The sequence below is a fragment of the Phalacrocorax aristotelis genome, chromosome W (genome assembly GCF_949628215.1).
Source record: "Phalacrocorax aristotelis chromosome W, bGulAri2.1, whole genome shotgun sequence".
NCBI lineage: Eukaryota > Metazoa > Chordata > Aves > Suliformes > Phalacrocoracidae > Phalacrocorax > Phalacrocorax aristotelis.
In genome coordinates, this window is record NC_134310.1 from 16655894 (window position 1) to 16671425 (window position 15532).

Here is a 15532-nt window from a genome sequence, read left to right on the forward strand (position 1 = left end):
AGAGACACAGTTTCTCACTTTCTGGCTCAGAGGTTATCTTTCATCCAACTGACAAAGTAGATTACATAGTGTTTAGGGGCACATACTATCTTCATTCATGTATACAGTGGTGACAAATGTATTTTTTTCCAATGTCTAAAAGCTTGCTTTTAGAAAAGCTTGCCAGATGACATAAGATTATCATATGCTCTAGAAAGGAAGTTTATTTGTGTGCTAATCATTAGTTCAGTCAAGAGTTTGACTAAGAGTTCTGAACTGTGCCCACATCTTTTTGTCTTGCAAAGCAGCCACGAACAAAAGCAAAAGCCTTGAGCTGTCCCACCTAGAGTCTGATTTGTCTGATGGATCTGATGAACAACAAATTGCTACTGGAGAAAAGAAAGGAGATGTCCAAACCATTCTCTTGGATTTTTCCACAGCATTCACCATTTCTGCCCAGGGCACCATTATCTGTGAGATAATACCAAAGGTCCAAGTGAATCATTAAAATTACTTGAGGCCTTCCTGGAAGAAGGCATTAACATTATACCGGTTGGTAAAATGCACACAATACACTTCCTTTATAGGGTTTAAAAAAATATTTCTTAATCTTTTTTGAATATCAACATACAGGTATCAGCTAAACTGAAATACAGTTGAGATACAGCACTGCCTCTAAATATCGGTACGCATTTCTGTTGCCAAGATTACTTAGCACAGGATGAATCATAGGCAGAAAGGGTATCAACTGGCTGATTAAAAAAAAAATGCAAAATATTCAGTTACAACTTTGGAACAGCAGAAATTACTAATGCCACTGTGCATTCCCAGAGCAGTTGAATTGCAGGTTTGTTTAAAAATCTAGCATCTTATTTTTAAAACAAAACATTTTTCTTCACTGGACAATGTCACCTATAAAGTAGAAGAGAATTCTCATGGATAGACATACTAAAGTCAGTGTTAGAACTCACATGAGTAAATTTTGAAAATAGAAACATTAAGCTTAAATATTAATGACATGCATCAAGACATGAAAGTTTGCTGTTTAAAATAAAATTTTCTTTGGTTCCCGTTCTGCTGCTGCTTTTTAAATTAAAATTAAGGTAAGATAGAAATCAAACTGAGGTAGAAATAGATATTAGAAACGGACAGACTTTAAAAAATATATACATTGTTATGTAGGTACATATAGAGATATATAATGATATTAAATATCACTTAAAAACAACCCTTTGTTTCTTTTGGTTCTGTGCACAAATACGTATGGAATAATAAGACTGGACCAAACCAGCAATTTGAACCCTGTGCAATGGTCAAATGTAGACAGGAGGATGGAATTTTGCTGCTAGACAAGAACTTTCTAGTACAACGCTGGTCCTTTTGGAAATAATTTCATTGACTACAGTTGGAATGAAGTTATATCTTAGTAATGCAAAATAAAAAAAATAATTAAATGCCACTTAAATAACAATACACTTTAGAATGAAATTTGAAAATACAACTACACATGCTTGCTTAAAATCACAGTTCATCAATCTAGGATTATATATCCTACTGAAGTTAACACAGAAAAATCTACTATTGGTTTGAATGGACTATGCTTTTTCATTTACAGTGACCTAAAATGTAATTAATGGACACTACTTCCACAACAATGTTGCCTTGAAATCTCAACTATTATACACAATTCAGAGGTACATCATCTGGGATTGGCACACATAGTAAGATAAAGTGACCATATGATATAGCTTTCTTAAGTTACACTAGCAACTACTTGGGATTGTCCCCCGGGATATTTAAAATTTTATATATAATTAATCTTCAGTTTGAAATATTTGTACTCAAGAAATATTACAGGTTAGTGGTAATAGCTTAAATGAGAGTTTTGTGGGGAAAATGGTTTTTTAGCACAATGAATTCCTCTAATCTACAGGGGAAATATTGCTTAGGAATTGCTTGAGTAAATTCACGTGGTATCCTCAAATTTCTAAGCCCTCTTTTTCCCTACTGTGCACATAATTACTCAGGATTTTTTTCCCTACCTCCCCATACTTAATGCATATAATTTCTGGGACTCAGAACAGAGAAAAGCAAACAGTTGGTCTTTCATGGTAAAGCAAAACTTTCTCACTTATAAAGATATTGGAACCAAAAAATATTCATGGTTTTATCTTTTTATATATTTTCTTCATTTTATTAATAATATTTTAGATATATTTATTTATGGCTTTGAGCAAAGACAAAAGAAAAAAAATCTGACACATCTCTGATCATACAGTCATTGTAAGAATCAGATCTGTAGTCTTCCCAGCATCAGTAAGATCCAACCTTTTTCATTAATACATTTCAACCTGTACAGGTGTGAGATTTCATACTTATGGGCTTACTTATGTACAGAGAAAATAGGTCACTTCTGAAACTAGCAATGGACCTTTATATTACAGGAAAGTGAGCAATTTGTTTCTTAATCTAAGTATATATACATTCATTCATACATTTATATGTATACATATATAATTTTATACCCTGTACCATTTTTTTGAATTAACATACAAATCCTAGATATTATCCATGCTATTACAAAGTCATTAAAATTATTTATGGTTTCACTGAAAGACCATGTGAATTAATATTTCTTCATAGTGTTTAAAATAAAGTAAAAATATATAAAATAATATTTCACTACTAACCCCATTTCTCCTAGCAAATGTAAACCTTAAACAGTTTGAAAGATCAGTATATGATCTTAATTAACTGACAGAATTTGTTAGTATTAAAATAATTTAAGGGTTATTGTACTGATAAAGAAATGGTCTTGCAGCGTATCCATAATGTTCCAAATACTTTTAAACAATCGCTTCTTCGTATACTACTCTGGGCCACTTGGATTAATGGCAGCATCATGTTAATGGGCCAATTACATTGATTTTTTACTGATGAGTGGGAGTCAGCAAAAACTGGAAGTTTTTAAAAAAATTTTTATTTCATGTACCACTTTAGTAAAAGGTGTAACAGGTAGCCTGGGTTCAAGCTCTGTTAGTTTTAGAATATTTACTTGGCTCTCAATTACATCTGGATTCACTGCATTACGCAGCTTGTGATGTTATTTAATTTTTTCATGCATTGTTAAATTCAGCATTAATGGGGAAAGAATAACTCCTTTGCATTCACTTCCTTCACATGAGTCAGCTGGGTTTTAAGGAACAGAATATATGCTTGTATCACATCCATAATGCTGATTTTCAATTAGTTAAATTATGACACATTTAGTTTCAATCTCTATTTAATGTAACAAGTCAGGCACAAATGATTATGAAAGAACTTGTTTTGTGGCTAACATAACATGAAGGTTTGAGCAAACAAAACAAAATGTTCACAGAACAGTATGCTTTAACCCTGCTTTCTATTACCATTTCCTTTCTGTTTTGAAGACATAAAAAATAATAAACCTTGTACCTATGGGTATGCTTGGCACTACATGCCTTAGGATATACTAGCCATTTAAGTACAATATACACAGAGCAAATTGTGCATTTCCAGACAGACTTGATGCTATATTATATTTATTTTTTTAAAATTAACACCACATTCAACTACAAAACTACAGTGAAGACACAGAAAGCACCTGAAAGCCTAAATCAAGCTGTAGTTTACAAATAATCCTTTAAATGAAAAACCTCACTTCTAGACTTAAACCAGAGATTCAAAGTCAGCATTATAGGAATTTTAAGGTAGACACAGTTAATGAATGGTGATTATTTTCTAAGATACCATAAAGCCTTTTCCTAAAATGGCCGATGGAACCTATTTTTATAATCTTTTTTTTTTTTTTGAAAGTATGCATGGAATATTTTCAGATGCTACTGAGGGCAAGGAGAAGAAAAGTGATGGTATTGGTGAAGTGCAAGCGGTTTGCAGGATCAAGCATACAATTTTGCATAAAACATTGCATGTAAAAGTAACATTGTAGGTTTTAAGCCATTGCATTACAATTCAACAGTTGTGTTGCACTTAGCTTTAACACATTTTAAAACTGTAAATTTTGAAGTGAAGCCTGAACCTAAATTATTAAAGACTTTGCAATGGTACACCACACAGCAGCTATTTTTGGTTGGGTCTAAAATGTTATTTACAACAGCAATTTTTATAGTCTTTCTAAAAGTCTTTAGCAATGTGAAGATTGAAGTCCACCCAGTTTTCTGAAACAACAGAATGGTTGACGTGTCATGAGGTTACAAACTATCCAGAGGAGTGCTAGTGCTAGCCTTTTGCCTGCAGGTGTTTGTAATTTATTTGTTTTCCAATCTAATTCTGAAAGTGCTAAAATATGAAATGCAATGGGAAATAACAACTGAATTCTTCACAAGAAATTAACAATGTGTATGTAATAAATGAAATAATGAGTGTTTCAGAATATCACTGTCAGTGCTGTTTTAGTTAAACTGATTTTTTAAAATATACTTGTTTGAAGTTTATTATTGTGTTGACAATTTTCCCATTAAAATAGCAAATCTCATAAACAGAGAAATCTGTCAGACCAATTTTAAAGTCAACACATTCAAAATAAATAATATTACAGCTGAACTTAGACTTCTTCAATGGTTGCAAGAAAGGAAGACATGAATTCAAGCAAGTTTTTTTAAATCCTTTTTTTGAATTTTTTTCTATATATACATATAATTTCTATATTCGCTATGTAGGGCAAAGCTGTCTAAAGTATTTTTCTCATAGTAGACTGCTGGGGTACATTAGGAAATAGGCTAAAACAGTTCCAGGGATGGTTCTCAGTTCATTACAAGTCTGTTGCTCACAATTACCAAGGATCATAAGTTTGACGTGAACCGCAGTTTGTCTCCCTTGGGTTCTGTGCTTAAGACTGTGGAAGAATCCCTTTGCAGAGGGGCTGTGGGCGGCATGGTCTCCCAGTTTGGGGGAATGGCTCCTGAGGACATCTGTCGGAAGAGTGAGACACGCTGGGGGATGGTGGCCTGGCTGGCAGGAGGCATGCTGGGGCCAGGAGTGGGCTGTGGGAGGGAGGCAAGGGACTCCCCCATGGTGGGGTGAGGCCTGGCAATCAGGGTGGAGATTTCGTGGGGTAGGGAAGGCTGAGAGGCAGAGAGGGGCCACACCTCCCGGGTCAGGTTGGTATTGTGGTTCTCGTTCTTCTGCGTGGCACCAGGCAGCTGCTGGGGCGCCTGTGGCTGCTGCTGCATGAGGGAGAGCTGCGAGGCAGTAGGTGAGATGTACTGGAAAGTTTGGCCAGCCAGAGGGCTCTGTACAGGTGGGCTGCAGATGGCAGTGGTGTAGGAGCAGGGAGAGAGGATGATGGTTTGCTGGGGCATCTGTGTGCTGGGAGAGGTGGAGTGCAGGTTTCCATGAGAAAGGCTGCTCATGGTGTAAATGGGAGGGGACTGCATCCTGATGTGCGATGATGAGATGGCAGTGGAGGTGCTGGAGTTCAGTGTGGGCATCTGCTGCAAGCTCACCGGGGCAATGGCTTGCACCATCTCTCTGTCATGCTTCACGATTTGCTTCAAGATCTCATTCTCCTGGTTGTTGAAAACCCCGGTGTTGAGGTCTTTCTGGAACTTCTGCAGGAGGATCGAGTTCTTCTTTCCTTTACAGAGAGGCAGAAGAGTTAGCAAGCCTGACATGCAGGGGATGGTCCCTACTCTGATTTTGCATTTCAACCCCCATCACTGAGGGCTATATCGGCATTGTAAAAGCCTGAGTAAACACCAGGCTGAGCGCTGGCCACAGCTCGGCAGTGAGCGCGCTTTGATAGGCTGTGCCACACCAGTCTTCCCCGGGAAGCCAGGGACTGAAGAGTTCATCCCTTGTGGCAGAGTGGTGCTGAGCCTCTCCAGGCACCACTGCAGCAACTCATGCTAGCATGCAGCTCCTGACAGTTGGCCTCCATGCACACCCGGTTCCCCCTCTCTCTGCACCAGCACAGCAGGTTTTCATAACACCACTGTGCTCAGACACCTGAACTTTCTGTGCCTCTTCACTTGTAGTGCATTACTATTACTACAATTATTCTGAAAATGTAACCATGGTAATTTACTGAAAAACAGGGTGGAAAAAGCCACCAGGCTCTGTGTATAACATCTTTCTCACTCATTCCAAAACAGTTCTAATTTCCACTGAACTGTTACATAAGTTATAAATATATCTGCCATTTAGCCCATTCCCTGGAACTAATTATTAGACATTAGTAACCAGTGACCACTAGCTTGCAAAAAATAATCTTTTTTAATATTTGTGAATTAATATGAACTCATGGCTAATGTGATACCTGCTTACACAATAAAGACTGCTGCACACTGTGTCCTGATATTTGCTTGATAGCTCTCAGTGTCTGCAAGATGTAGACACTATTCTGTCATCAGATGCACAGTGTTGCTGTACGCTTCTATGGGAGAACTTATCTTGGGCCGCATATCTCCGGGACACAGGGCTCTACCCACCCTGGGGACAGTGATGCACAGACATCAATATGATGGATACAAAATGTCCGTTTATTTAGCTGCGTCACACGCTTATATAGCTCTTGCGCTTCCTGTTCCTGCCACTCCTATGGGGAGGAGTCTATCTTTCCGTCACATCCCGTGATCTTCCGGTCGCCGATCCCTGTCTATTCCCCTACAGCACAGGAACACAATTGCACTCAATTGTTTCTTTTTTTCAATAACAGAGTTAATATTTTATCTTTTGTCCTGTGTAGATTTCATATTGTATGGGATTACTACTCCAAGTGCACACTGGACTTTACTACTAATATTATTTAAGCACATATTACTTTGAGTTGGACTACATTTCCAGAGTCCTGAGAGACAAATTATGAGAGTTTGAAAAGTCTTGAAAACCTAAATTAATGCACTGAGTGTTCACAATATGCAAAATACTAAAACAGGTCTATTAAATATTTGAAACCTGTATACATGTATTTAATATTTTACTCTTGCTATATTAAAGAAAACAAGTTTATGCCAAATCAGGATAAGCAATTTTTTATGCATAGCTGCATTTTAAAACCAGTGTCAATAATGATGATCAGAGTGCACTTGTCCTGACCAAAGTCCATATATTTTATCTAGCATGTCCTATTAGAGAGGTCCAGAATGTCTGGATGCACAACAGCAGACTTCACACACACTGTTTTGATAATCTGCCATATCATTGTGCCTTTCACTTGGATATTGTTGACCTGCTTTTCTGATTGCAAGCAGATCTCAGTAATGCCAGTGTGCAGCCATCAATGCTAGCAGTGTCCATGTTGTGAGGAAAAAAAGAGCCCTGCTGCAAAGGATTAATTCACTTCAACAAACATGGGCTTTGTGAGTGCTGAAAGACTTCAGCTCTTCCTAGCATTATAGATGTCATCTGTAAACTATGTAGGAGTCATGGTTTAGCCCCAGTCAGCAACTAAGCACCACACAGCTGCTCGCTCACTCCCCCCACCCCTGTGGGATGGGGGGGAGAACTGGAAGAGCAAAAACAATAAGAACAGTTTAATAATTAAAATAAAATAGTAATATTAATAATGGTAATGATAATAATAATAATAATGATAATATAATAAAAAGGAAAATAACGAGAGAGATAAATGAAGCCCGGAAAAAAACCCAAACCAACCCACAAGTGATGCAACCGCTCACCACCTGCCAACTGACGCTGCCAGTCCCTGAGCCGTGATCACTGCTTCCCCTGGCCAACTCCCCCCAGTTAATATACTGGGAGTGACATCATATGATATGGAATAACCCTTTGGCCAGTTTGGATCCACTCTCTTAGCTGTGCCCCCTCCCCTCCCAGCTTCTTGTGCACCCAGCAGAGCATGGGAAGCTAGAAAAGTCCTTGACTAGTACAAGCACTACCCAGCAACAACTAAAACATCGGTGTGTCATCAACATTATTCTCATACTGTGTCCAAAACACAGCACCATGCCAGCTACAGTGAAGAAAATTAACTCTATCCCAGCTAAAACCATGACAGTAGGAAAATGACATCCACTGCTCATGAACTGCAATAAACCCTGAGTGCTGAGGGCAGCAAAAGAAATATACAGGATTAATAAATAATACTAATGATAATTAAAGTATACAAAATAATCCTCAGAGGACTCTGAGGGCTTTCTAAAATTCAAAGTTTTTTTTTATTTAAAAGTGAGCTTGCAGAATTTCTTGTTTTATAGATCAACAGAACATTTACTGCAGTGTAACAGAAATGAAACTTTTAAGAAGGATTTAATCTGGGCATTTTAATGTTCAACTCAAGGAAAAGAAAAGGTATATATGTTTTAAGAATTCCAAATATGGAAAAAAATAATACCTATCCTTTCAAGTCTATCAATTGCCACTGTTTCAAAGGCCCTTCTCATCATGGGATATTCTTCCAGAACCTCGTTGAAGTTGTCCACTGAGAGGGAATACAGGCGACAGTACGTGTCTGCTCGTACACTGGCAGTTCGACGGCCCTTGGTCAAAAGGCAAATTTCTGGGGAGAGAAAAATTCAACACACATAGTAAACAAAAGTTAGTGAATCATGTGAAACTTAAAAGCAAGGAAGTGACTTAGTGCTAACAGTAGGCAGCAGCAAATTTTCTATTGCTGTTTATGCAATGTTGCAGGGGCAATTCTGAAGGTGTTTGATTGTATTTTTGCTACTCTGAAAAAATAACTGATCTCCTTTAAGAGCCCTGATTATAGGTTTTCTCAGTCTAGACTCTGATTTTATCAGGACTTTTTATAAAAAAAATCTTCTTTAATTTGTAAGAAATGATCCATCTGCTATCAAACACAGCTTGCTGACTCAATTAACCCAAGTGATTCTATTGATTTTTTTTAAATATTCAGCTGACATAGTCATTCACCAAATTTACTAAACTAATTTAATACATGATATAATGATATTTGAATATAAGAACTGCTCTAAGAAAAAATGCTTTGGCATGAAAATGCCTTCTGTTTCCTTGGGCTTTTGGTATTTTGGGAGAGTAAACTTATGGTTTTAGACTTTTTTTCCTCATTGAGCTAAAAAACAGAACCCTTTTAACTTCTGCTTACTCCATTTGATTAGTCTAGTAGACTTTCTCTGCAAGTGCCTCCAACAGGAATTCATCATTCTGGAACCAAAGCCATACACAGAGTCCCAAGAAACAGCCCCAAACTTGCAACTGCTGATTCCTGAACTCGCAGGAAGAGTGTTACTGGATAAAGGCCAAAGTCAATGCCTGAGACTTATAACAGCAAAACATATAGGGTAGAATAAGAGAGATGCATAAATCCATCTTAGGGAAGTTTCCCAACAGAAGTCTTCAATATTCAGACATGTTATATAAGTCCTCATATGTCTGTAAAGTTGTCAAACTCAAAATATTGCTGATATGCACTTTATAAATGCATATATGATAATTCTTTTCCACATTTTCACTCCTCTTTTCAATGAAGATTTACATTAGAAAAGTTTGTGAGGGTTAGTATTACTTAAAATAAAATAATATTTAACACAGTATTACATAGAGTCAGGTAGAATTATTTTTCATTATATATCCCAGTTAGCTAAAAGTGAAGCTCTTTGCAGGAGACTTCAAAGTTAAAAACAATTTGGAAGCTTATTTCAAATTGTCTAGCCATTATTACCTATCTATCCATATTCCCTAAAAGGTAAAAATAAATTATGTTTTCTTTTAGATCACAACTGGTGTTTTATTAAAACATTCAAGTTAATTTATATTAAAATACAAAAAAAAAGTCGGTTGCAAAAAGAAGTGTTTGAGTTGATCCCATTTTCATATTTGTGAATAAGAACACACTTAGAAATAGAAACAATTCTTGGGCTCAGGCAGGGTGGGAGATCATTTCCCTACCCAGTTCTAGTAGTTAAGAGCAGTGAGTTCCTATTTGTTCATATTTAAATACTAGCAGTGGACTAGGAAACTGTCTCCTGCCCTGCTTGTATGTTTATCACAAACTATCATTCTCAATGAAGTATGGAAATACAAATATTCTTCATTAACAAAAGAATTCTGCAAACTGTACTTCAGATGTATTATGTGCTAGCATAGTTCTTTCTTGTTTTGTATGTCTTCAACAAAATACATTTCTTATCTATCTAGAATGTAAAGAACCTTGGTGGTTTTCAGTCTCGTACTTCTTGAAGAATTTCCACATGCCATCTAACCCTGAAGGCTTAGGGGCTAAGATGCTTAAATAATAGTGGGTAAATCAAAGTACATTAATGTGGGATCAGTACTAGTATTGAATGCATTAAAACCCCAACAGCTTTGGGGAGATTTTCTAGAGAGTAATGGCTATTGTAAGACTCCTGACCTAATGTCCCTCACATAACCTGATGCTCATGAAATAATGACAGTCTACTGTAAAGAGCCAGTCAGGTCAAACAGAAGTCAGTCCTTTCCTCTTCCATCCCCTAACTCAGCCTGACCCCTTTTCCTTTGATTGAACCCACTGCATTTTGGTTACAAGAGTGAGAAGGACATTTTGCCCAAAGAGAGCAGTTAAACACAGGAAATGACTGCTCCATTTCCTAAGTTTTACAATACATGGTTGAATTTATAGATAACAACTAGCTGGAAAATCTGTGTGACTAATGATCACCTCTTGCTTTTCAACTTTCTTCGCTTAAAATTGCTGCAAACAATACTAAAGACATAAGGAGGTGTCTTCTGCTGTACTCAGCAAATAAATATACCTGAGTCTAAACACTTCAAATTAAAAAAAAAAAACAACAAACAAACAATGACTATGGATCCCAAGCATTCTGAAGAGTGTAAAAAAAAATAATTGAGAAAGTACTGTTTTCATCATTATTATTCTAGGACATTGTATTTTAGATTACTTCAATAAGAAGGATAGGAAGAAACTGTAAAAAATAATGCTAGATTTCATTGCAGACTATACATCATACTTTGCAAACCTTGTCAGCCCACAACTTATGGTTGAAGAGCATCTTTTTGGGAGATTAATAACCATAATAGTGTTCTAGTTAGATACGACAATAAAGGATGGGTCAGAAAAGATGAGAAATGTCCCAGAGCCTAGAAACTGATCAGGGAGTGCCACTGTGGAGCCTGACTGCTCAGGAAGCAGGGAAAGCTTCATGTTCTCAGCTCCAGCTGAATGGTCTCATTCAAAAGATGAACTACATCCTTCTGACAGAAAAAGTACCTTCTGATGAATACCCATAAAATGCATTTAAAAAAACCCTTTAAAATACAATGACTGCTCAACAAGAACATTACCACAGCAAAGGAGTGAGTTTAAGGAAGAAGGAAAAAGGAGACAATTACTGCCTTTTACAGCCAGCTTTGTAATCTGGACTGTCCAAAAGAAAGGTATGCAAACCCTACATCTTTTCCCACCTTATTTATCCTAAATATGGAATTGCAGGCAAGACTGTCAGACTGAGCAATAGCAGACAGTGCCAGCATGACATCTAAATTTAAAACCTGCCAACAAAAATTGTCTGTGAAGTTGATTTCAGATATCTGGGCTCATCAACCAGAGAGAGGGTTCATGAAGGAGGCCGGAATACAATGCTGAGTGGTTACTATTTTGAGGAGGGACTGAAAATGGACAATTACAATTACAGGTCCAAAACAACTTCCTCAAGTTCAACTTTCAACTGAAGCAAGCCTCAGATTCAGTCTCCTGTCACTTTTTGACCTTTTTACCTAAATCTAATTTAAATGTAACTATTTTTTATAGATCTTGCCCTTATATTTTACCGCTGGGTAAAAAACTGGCTGGATGGCCGAGTGCAGAGAGTTGTGATGAATGGAGCTAAATCCAGTTGGCAGCCAGTCACGAGTGGGGTTCCCCAGGGTTCAGTGTTGGGGCCAGTTCTGTTTAATACCTTTATCAATGATCTGGATGAGGGAATCGAGTGCACCCTCAATAAGTTTGCAGATGACACCAAGTTGGGCGGGAGTGTCGAGCTGCTCAAGGACAGGAAGGCTTTACAAAGGGACCTGGACAGGCTGGATCGTTGGGCCAAGGCCAATTGTATGAGGTTTAACAAGGCTAAGTGCCGGGTCCTACACTTGGGCCACAACAACCCCATGCAATGCTGCAGGCTTGGGGAGGAGTGGCTGCAGAGCTGCCTGGCAGCAAAGGACCTGGGGGTGTTGGTCGACAGCTGGCTGAACATGAGCTGGCAGTGTGATCAGGTGGCCAAGAAGGCCAACAGCATCCTGGCTTGTATCAGGAATAGTGTGGCCAGCAGGAGCAGGGCAGTGATCGTGCCCCTGTACTCAGCACTGGTGAGGCCGCACCTCGAGTACTGTGTTCTGTTTTGGGCCCCTCAGTACAAGAAGGACACTTAGGTGCTGGAGCGTGTTCAGAGAAGGGCAACAAAGTTGTTGAAGGGTCTAGAGAACAAGTCTTATGAGGAGCAGCTGAGGGAACTGGAGTTGTTTAGCCTGGAGAAGAGGAGGCTGAGGGGAGACCTTATTGCACTCTACAACTACCTGAAAGGAGGTTGTAGCAAGGTGGGTTTCATTGTCTTCTCCCAAGTTACTAGTGATAGAACAAGAGGAAATGGATTCAAGCTGCGTCAGGGGAGGTTCAGATAGGATATTAGAAAAAATTTCTTTACTGAAAGAGTGGTCAGTCGTTGGAACAGTCTACTCAGAGAGGTGGTGGAGTCACCATCTCTGGAGGTATTTAAAAGACCTGTCGAGGTGGCACTTCAGGGCACGGTTTAGGAAGCTTGGTAGTGTTGGGTTGACAGTTGGACTTGATGATCCTAGAGGTCTTTTCCAACCTTAATCATTCTATGATTCTATGTTCATATTAAAAAAAAAAAAACAACAAAAAACAAAAAACCACAAAAACCCAGATCAGTTTCTTTCACATTTTTATTGCCTATTTCCTGTTTCCAGTCAGTTGAGATTTCTGGCTCTGAAGATGCTGACACATGAGGTCTCAGCATGTTCATTGTTTATTTTCTTAAAATTGTATTTAATTTAAAAGGGCAAATAAAAGAAATAGAAAATGTGTCAACTTTTTAAAAAGGAATAGATAAGAAAAAGGTGAATTACATTCCTATGAATATAGCAATTAAAGATGCAAAACTTGATCTGTCATGGTTTTGGCTGGGATAGAGTTCATTTTCTTCACTGTGGCTGCTGTACTGCTGTGTTTTGGACATAGTATGAGAATAATACTGATAACACACTGATGTTTTAGTTATTGTTTGGTAGTGCTTACACTAGTCAAGGGCTTTTCCAGCTTCCCATGCTCTGCCAGGGGCACTAGAAGCCAGGAGGGGAGGGGTCACAGCCAAGACAGCTGATCCAAACTGGCCAAAGGAATATTCCATATCATATGATGTCATGTCCAGTATATTAACTGGGGGGAGTTGGCCAGGGGAAGCAGCGATTGCGGCTTGGGGACTAGCAGCATTGGTCGGCAAGTTATGAGCAGTTGCATCACTTGTTGTTTGTTTATTCCCCCCAATCATGTTTCTCCTCTCTCTCTCTCATTATTTTCCTTTTCATTATATTACTGTTAGTGTTACTGTTACTGTTACTGTTTTAGTTTAACTATTGAACTGTTCTTATCTCAACCCATGAGTTTTCTTACTTTTGCTCTTTCGATTCTCTCCCCCACCCCAGTGGAATGGAGGTAGTGAGCAAGCGGCTGTGTGGTGCTTAGTTGCGGACTGGGGCTAAACTACGACGTTATCTCGTTCAGTAAGCTAGAGACTCATGCTTACTGACTGGTGTCACTGCAAGTTAGGAACACGATTCTTATTTGCAAATATCTGTCCCTCTTTGCCAGCACCCTTACTGGCTGAGATAATTTCTCCTTCATGAATATATGTCATATATCTGAAGATAGGAAGAGAATGAAATGGGGACTGAAGAGAACATTTGCTTCTATGTTTGAGGATGAGATAATGATACAGTGCAATAGCCCATAAGTAATAATAGGGTTGTTGGTGTTCTTGAGGTAGGAAATGGTAAGTAATACAAAGTAGATGATGAGGGATATCAGCACCCCCCACAAACAATATTACACCAATCCCTTTCATCCAGAATGTTATCCTTTGGACACAATCACCACATTTGGAAAAAGGAAGTTTTGTCTCCAAAAACCTCTCTGAAACAAGAGGGAACTTTCAAAACAGATGAGTTGGAAGCAGCTGGAGATAGATATCCATGATGGGCATTTCATAATAATTTTCCTGATCTAAAATACAGGTGAAAGCTGATTAGGTCTTTTTATATATTTCTTTCCATTACCCTTTTCCCTAAAGGCCTCCCTCCAAAGCTCTCATTTGCTTAATCTCTGTGTATATATATGAAATGTTTTGTAGAGTAAGTGGTATAATTAGAGAGGTTCTATTGTTATTTTTTTCTAATAGTATTTCTAATTGGCAGAGATGTACATTTATTTAATTTGAAATAGCACAAATTTCCTGGGGGGAAAAATTATTCTTCTGAAAAGAATTGCCTAATTTTCATTGACTTAAGTTTTGATAGGATTTATAGAGGAATACTTATTTTTTAAAAACAAAACCTGCTAACAGGTGATCAACTTTTCATATTTATTTAGAGTTTGTCAACAAGCCTAAAAGTATGTGCTTTTCTTTACTTTGACCCAAATTTTTCTTTTATGCCACCTACCTGTAAGAAGCCCATTTCTTTAAACAGTTCATGTTCTTATCAGTCCATATCCTTGAATAAGGCTTAATACACTACTTGATAGTAGCACTGAGAAAAGCAGTGTGATAAAATGCTACTAATTTGGATGTTTTGAGACTTATTCAGAACAGGCCTCATTATTTCCATCTGAAATTCATTAAAACAACTTGGCAGAACCTTTAAAGTATTATCTTCTGTGATATAAGTAAATGTTGATACAGAAAAAGACATTTCAGGCATATATTAATTTTCAAGGCATGTTTGGATGCAATAAGCCAATCCATTTTAGCCATTCTCTAATGACTTTTAATTTTTTGCAAGACTGATATATAACAATTTTTAAGCCTTCTTATTTCCTGTAAAGTTAATACTGATACACTATTAAGCATATTTCAGTTTAATATGCTTTATATATATTGACAGTATAATTTAATTCTTTTCAGAAAGGTTGTTAGTCATAATTACTTTTATATTCAAGACAGGCAAATATACGTGGTAGAGAATACAACTGCCTTTATAAATACATAGCATGTTATCTGCCCAAAGGTATTTCATGTTTTTTTCTTTTTTCTGGCTGAAGGTACTTCAAATAGCTGTGGCCAAGTTTTCATGACTAGAACAGAGGCAGCAACATTTCTTACACTCTGCCTATTTTCTCTTGTTAACTCAAATTTCCTGAGAAAGATCTGATAGAAAAGAACAGCTAGAAGCTTAGAATCATCATATAAAATAGAAACGCAAGTCCTTATTTTATCTTCAATGCTATTTATAATAAAGCATCAATATATTTCTAGTATATAGTGTTCTTTCTAATGGGAGACTAATATAGTCTATTTATTATCCTTTAAAAATAATAATTTGGATTATATTAATTTTA

At 37.4% G+C, this 15532-nt stretch overlaps 1 protein-coding gene across 1 annotated transcript in view; it reads right to left on the reverse strand.

Moving 5' to 3' along the window:
- Nucleotides 1-4743: 4743 nt before the first annotated feature.
- LOC142049882 (potassium/sodium hyperpolarization-activated cyclic nucleotide-gated channel 1-like) overlaps nt 4744-15532 on the reverse strand; it is a 307027-nt gene continuing 296238 nt past the window's right edge. The window contains exons 7-8 of the mRNA XM_075078045.1: nt 8315-8479; nt 4744-5596 (exon numbers count right to left, since the gene is read on the reverse strand). Of these exons, the coding sequence (XP_074934146.1) occupies nt 4803-5596; nt 8315-8479 (959 nt within the window). The 3' untranslated portion in view covers nt 4744-4802. The remainder of the gene's footprint in view (nt 5597-8314; nt 8480-15532) is intronic.